Source organism: Austrofundulus limnaeus, unplaced genomic scaffold, assembly GCF_001266775.1.
Source record: "Austrofundulus limnaeus strain Quisiro unplaced genomic scaffold, Austrofundulus_limnaeus-1.0 Scaffold289, whole genome shotgun sequence".
NCBI lineage: Eukaryota > Metazoa > Chordata > Actinopteri > Cyprinodontiformes > Rivulidae > Austrofundulus > Austrofundulus limnaeus.
In genome coordinates, this window is record NW_013952691.1 from 345,755 (window position 1) to 352,694 (window position 6,940).

Below are 6,940 nucleotides of genomic sequence, written 5' to 3' on the forward strand. Positions count from 1 at the left end.
CTCTGTTCTCTTCTCTGCCTTCCATTTCCCCTCTCTGTGTCCCCTACTCCTCCCCTCTCTCCCCCTTTGTCTCCTGTCTTCTCCTCCCTCTGTCTCCCTGTCTGTCCACCCCGTGTCCCACCACGCTTTCCTCCGTGTCCTCCCCCCTACCTCCACTCCTCCCCTCCCCCTGTCCCACCCTTTTCTCTCCCCCCTCTGCCCCCTCCCCTCTCCTCGCGCAGCTCTCCTCCTCCTCTCAACACAGGAGTCATGATGGCGGAACTGTAGCTTCGGGACGAGCAGGAGAGCACCGCCCGTCCTCTCTCAGCAAGTGTACATAGTAATTTATTTATTCAGACAACTTTGACTTCCTCCCACCCCCCTCCCTCTCTCTGTCCCCCCGCTATGACCCGCTGGATTCCCACTAAAAAAGAGAAGTACGGAGTGGGTAAGTGTTTTTCTTAAACTGCGTGTTTTTAACTCGAACAAACAGCGGCGGCTCCTCTGAACTTCAGAGAGGAACAAACGGGACTCGGTCCAAAAAAAAAAAAAAAAGTTGGGAAAAAAGGACTTTGTTTTTCCTCTCCGCATAAATACCGAGTCTTTAAAAAAAAATAAAGGAGTTTTATTTTTCCAAGTTTTGGGAACTTTATTTACCCTTCTGGTTGTGTTTTTTTTTTAAAGAATGCCTCAGAGTAGATGATATGGTGGAAGTTCAATGAGCATACCAGTCATTCTTGCGCTCAAAGTCACGAAGAACTTCCTGTGAACTTAAATGTAACTTTAGTGCGGTGAAGGACAGTTTATTGGCCCCTAAAGGACTCTTGTTTTGACTCCACCTTCAGGAATCTGCAGCGAGAATACCAGTTACACTGATTGGGACACCTGGTAGAATGAGCCTGTTTACGGCAGCTTCACAGTCCTTGTTGTGAACTTTGATCATGTTGTCGTGCTGCTAACAAWACAGACATGTAGACCACAGTGTTTTACAGCAAGGCGTGGCTGTGTGTCACCTGGACTTGTGTGTTTGTAGTTTGCAATCCGTGCAGCAATCAGGAAGCAATTCACTCCCTACAGGTAAATCTGCAAACTTTTTCCTGCTCTGCTGTGACGGTTTTACAGGAAGCACAGGTTGTCTGCTTGGTTTGGTGTGTCCCAATTCATTTTTTCTTCTGAACTGCACGTTTAAAGTTATATTAATGTTTACTGGAAACTAGGAAATTAAACATAAAATAAAGTCCTGTTGGAGGAATGCATTTCACCCGCCACATTTCTTGSCAGAGTTTTAGATAAAGATTATCTTATGTTTAGAAATTAACATTCTGTACAATTTCATGTAGTGTTGTAAGATGTCGTGCTGTTTTGAATGACTCTCAGCAACTACCATGTCAGGTTTTAGCTCTACATCTGTAAAATTAATGTAGTTAGGGCAGTTTTTGTGTTTGCTAATGCCAGTTCGCTTCAGAAGACACCTTGGATTGGATTGACTACAAATGTTAATCAGTTGTTGATGTACATCCAATGATTACTGTCTGCAAGTTTTATTAAAATCTGTTTGGTGGTTCACGGGGAATTTTGCTAACAGACTGACCGAGTTGATTCCAACAGCTATTGCTGTTTTTTTTAGTAAAATCAAGTGCATTGAGTAGCAATTTAAGTATTAGTTGTGAATGACTGCCAGCTACTACAAAGCTGAATTCTAGCACCATATCTTTGAAACTGTCAGAATTATAGCCCTTTTTGCACTTTTTAATATAATTTGGCTGTGGTTGCCATCTTGAGTGTTGCTGGCTCTAAAAGTTAATGAGTTGTAAAGATACATCCAGAAAGTAATTCCTGAGCTTTTCGTTCAAATCTGTTTAGTGATTACTGAGATATTTTGCTAACAGACAGAGTTGCCGTCAGATATTTAATGGTAACATTTTAATCAAAGATTGTGTGCAGTATGTTAGTGCTCAGGAAATCTGATGGGAATCAGTCTCAGCTACGACCACACCAAATTTAGGACCACTGTCTTTAAATCTGACAGCTGTTGTGTAAGCCAGTTGGCTGTGGCGGCCATCTTGAATCGGGTTGATTCTAGAAGTTAATTAATTGTTGATGTATTACTAGGTTAGAGTTTCAGTTCATCCAGTGGTTCATGAGATATTTTGCTAACAGCATCACAAAGTTTTTATGTGCCTTCTTCTTTTAACAGCAGGTGATTAAAAACAGAAAAAGTTAAGTGTTCATTTCCTGTGGAGTGGCATCGATCCGTTCCCCCCTGACTAACCTCTCACCTTGACGTTTTTGAGCGTAGCGTGTTTCTGTTGCTTCTTTAAACTTTTTAACCTACAGTTTCAGGCGAAGCTGTGCGACACAAACCATCTTACCTCCTGGTTGTGTGCAGTGTGACCTTGTTCCAGAGGCTGGGGGTGAGGATTTCTCGATAATCTCTATAGATCTCGGGGTGGCGTTCCAAGCCGTCGGTAGCACCGTGTGTTTGGCTGATTGTTTCCTCCTCCTGCCGTTCGCCTCAGAAACAGAGCAGAAGTCATCGACGCTGCACTTAATCCTTAAAATGCCATCGGACCCTGCACAAGGACTTACATTTTTAATCCGATTAGCTAACCTCCACTGAGCCCGAGTACAGGCAGCTACATTCGTGGGTGAAAAGAAGAGTCTTTAAGATTTCTGATAGCATCAGTCGTATCATGCTTGCTAACGGGGAAATGTTGATAATGTGAGGCTTAAATATTTTATGGTGAATGTGTGTCAAAGTCATAATAGGATAGATTTCTAATTTTACATCCTGAAAAGGAGCGCTACACTGGAGGCTCCTGTGAACTCTCAGACGGTCTTGGAAGAAGATGATGCATCTGCATCAACAGAAGGAGCTCTGTTAGGACTGATGAATCACCTCAGGTGATGTCACTTCACCAGGCTTCAGCTGGAGCTTTAGGTCTGTGGTGGAGATAAATCTGGAGCTGTGGTCCAGTAAAAAAAAAAAATCTGGTTTACCAGATTTCCTGGTTTTGCTCCTCATCTTGTGCCTGAGGCCATATGTTTGTCACTTCACAACAAACCCTCCTTCTTCAGACTTTTCAGAACTGTACAGAAAACCTGCTTACACCTCAGGAAAGATGCTGCCAGTGTTTTCCAAAGCTTCTGTCATTCCATGAAGATTGAGGTTCTTCACAGATTGTGCATGAGAAATGATGGATTTAAAGATGTTCGTTCAAACCTTAAAAAAAGATCTTTTTTACCATGATAAAACAATAGTTGTATAATTCACTGAAATGTAGTTATTTTTGGGGTTTCCTGAGATCAGTGGTATGTGTGGCAGCCATCTTGGATTTGATTGACTCCAAATGTTAACCAAGTGTACTTCTAATGATTACTTTTATTACAATTTTTATTAAAATTTTGGACACACACACACACACACACACACACACACACACACACACNCACACACACACACACACACACACACACACACACACACACACAAAGTCAAAAGTAAAACTGTCCACCTTTCACATGTTTGTGGCAGGTAGTAATGTTTTGGCCTGTCAGAAAAGGGTAGAAACATTTCAATTTATACCGTTGATGTGGAAAAATTCCCTTTATATCTTGTATAGCACTGATTTACAACATAGATATCCTTAGAGCATTTCACTGCAGCCTCTTTGATCTTACCTTAAAGCTCTTACATAAGAGGCCGGGGGAAGGGGTGGGGTCGGGATCATCTCTATTGTCCCGCAGAGGGGAAATTCAGGTGTAACAGCAGCATTRGATATATAGGTTCACACGCAAAGTTCAACAAGTGTTAAAAAACATATTAAAAACAAGATTAACAATAACAGCAATAATAGTAACACTAACAATATACTGTACAATATTATATTATACTAAACATATTACAACATAATAATCTTAATATACAATATATAACATAACATCATATTTGTGATCCATGGGATGCGCATCTGAGTAGGATTGTTTTTTTTCATGTATGATGCCATCAGTGTGACTTCTGACTATTCTTTGTAGCCATTTTGTATTTTTTTAAATGAAAAAGCCTTTAATTTCAACTGATTAGTGTCCTTATGACTGTTAATAATAATAATAATAATACCTGCTCTGTTTCTAGTTTGTAATCTTAAATTGCTTGTGGCATTAAATTTTTGTGACAAATAAGAATGCATTGCTGGAAAGACATGTCTTTAAAAAAAATACTGTCGCTGAGATAAATGGTGGTTGAAATAAATGTCTCAAATGTGACAGAAAAGGCCCTAGTCTCTGATGGCTCTTTAGTGACATTGAAGAAGGACACCTGCTTATAAACAGAGCATTGATATGACTAACAACACGGTGAAGAACTGCTCTGATCCAGGCAGATCTTACCTTCTTATCCATAAGAACGTAGAGAAAACTCTAATCTGCTGTTGCAGTATGGCTGCAACCACCAGCAATATATTCTTTCACCATATATAATGGGTGTTGAAAATCAACATTTTTGAGTTTTATGTATGTCATTCCATCATCATAAACATACTCAGAGTGTAGCTTTGACTCATTCATGCATGTTTGAGAATTCCTTGAATCTCCCGTGGCCGTGTGGATCTGCCTAAAAGCAGGATGGTACAAAGCACCACCTTTTTATACATAGCTCCTCCCTGGAGCTCAGTCACCAGCTGAACTCCCACCCCACAGAGCACCCCTCTCCCAAAGCATTGTTGTGTAGACCTGCTSAAGTGGGAGTGYCTGAAATTTTAGGAAGTTCGTAAAGGGACAGATGTGACGTTCACGAACGATCCGAATGTTTTGAACGGTTCTTTACAACGAACGATAGGAGCTGAGTCATGGGCAGTAACGAGCCATTTGTAGTTTTATTTATTTTATTCCTCATATAATCTTTATTTCTTCATTCTTAAATGGCTCCAGCTTTGCTTTTTTCGTGGAAAACGGGCAGAGCGGTGGAGTATAAGCTCACGGGAAAGTGGGAGGGGGGTTTCTGCTTGACAAGTGGTTCCACACACATAACGTGATGATGTCATCACGTCGCCATACGTGATGACGTTTTTTCCATACACGATGATGTAACTCGTTCAAAAKGGAATTGCTCTTTTGAACGGCTCTATGAAACAAACAGCTCCCCAARATCCGGATCCCTTCAAAGAGCCGTTGATCCCATCACTAACAGAGGCCAATTTCAAGATGCTTAGATAGACCGATGCAAARTCAAAATAATTTTTAATACATACAACTTTYTCACAACAACTGAAGGTAACATAGCTACTTAACTATATGTGCCTGGAAAATACATAATACCCCCTCCTTTAAAGGGAGTTTTCCACGGGCTGCACCAAGTTTAAAATAAAAATATGCCAGTTTTGTGACAAACTGGTAAAGTCCTGTGTTTTATGCCAGATGTCTTAAATAATAAAATGTTTTCTTTTCAGTTTTTGTATTTGAATGTTTACTGTTAGGATGTTAGAGAACAAATGTCGTAAGCTTAGTCAATAAGAGAACAAATGTCGTAAGCTTAGTCAATAAGAAACAATTAGAAATTTTAGTAATTGTGATTTTCTTTGGCTCAGCTATGATTTCTGATTTTGTTGAACGTCAGTGCTGCTGATTCTGACCATCTTTCTGTGAGCCATAATTGCCAGCATGCCAAATATTGTTTAAAAATATGAGTCAGCAAGGTCAAAGAAAAYCTTCCACTTCTCATCTCTTTGTTCTCTCTTGCGGTACAAATAACACAAAAAAATATTGTTTCTTTTTCTTTGCTTTGTCACAGTAAGATTGAACTTGGCTAACTGTGATATTTTCTCTGAACTTGCACCAGTTCTCAGAGCCGTTCATTTCAAAATCTTAAAAGAAAAATCCCCGGGGTATTAGATGGAGGAATCCGTACAATTAAAATCCAGCTGAAAAGGACTTTGCCCCTGATGTTTGTTGAGAAACTGATTTCTGCTTTGAACATGCATTCAGTTGGTTTTGTGTGTTTTTAAGAAATCAGACTAAATAAATCTGATAATGTAACAAATGAGAAGGGTCTTCTGCTTGTTACTTCATATTTCAGGCTCAGATCATGTATCAGATATCTGACAGATTTATGMTTGACTATAAAAACTAACTAGGCATCCAAAGCCTATTTTCAGTTTGTACTTGTAATAGCTTTTTATTCAAATACTGCAGATACCAGTGAAAGATTGCAGAGAGTTTATGTATTTTATTTTTTTGCAGGCTGCTGGCTTTGCGCTTCAGCATGTTTGAATTTTGATTTAAATTGATTATTTTAGTTCTGAAAAAAATCTTGTCCTTTAGATTCAGAGAACAACCTCCTTACCAGAGCATGCCTTCTCTGTCATCATGTTTGTATTTAAGTRATCAATTGTTTTATTATTTAGCCAGTAATGTTGAGCAGTATTGGCAAAAAAATGAATCACGATTAATTACGGTATTTAGCCGATAACGATTAATTTGACGATTAATCCCCTGGACACCCTTATGTCCTCGCCACATGACCAGTTTAGTAGGAAAGATTTGCTCTTCTTACAAATCCGTTCCAAAYTGTGTGAAAATTACAGACTTCAGGCTATATATCAAATTTTAAACTGAGTTGCTAGATAAATAAATAATAGAACTTGTTTTTAATGTTCATCATATTTGAAGCAGAGAGGAGCACCGAGTGGACTCTGCCTGGTGGCATTAATCGTATAAATCAAGTGCCAAAAAATAATCGATTAATGTTTTTCTGACGATTAATTGCACACGATACGATTATGCCCAACCCTATTAGACAGATTAAAAAGGGCTAATTCTGGTCATTAAACAATTTGCACAACGCTACATCAAAGGACCTCTGCATGTTTTTATGTACATTTTAGTAGGGGTGTTCAGTTTAAACTTAGACGTTCGTTATAGTATCTAAACAAACTTTGGAATAATATTTGTGACAAAATTATTT

The 6,940-nt window shown here is 39.2% G+C and overlaps 1 protein-coding gene across 1 annotated transcript in view; it reads left to right on the forward strand.

Annotated features, from left to right (window-relative positions):
- Positions 1-221: 221 nt before the first annotated feature.
- Positions 222-6,940, forward strand: part of dock5 (dedicator of cytokinesis 5) — a 59,220-nt gene continuing 52,501 nt past the window's right edge. Inside the window, exon 1 of the mRNA XM_014021355.1 lies at positions 222-427. Within this exon, the coding sequence (XP_013876809.1) occupies positions 385-427 (43 nt within the window). The 5' untranslated portion in view covers positions 222-384. The remainder of the gene's footprint in view (positions 428-6,940) is intronic.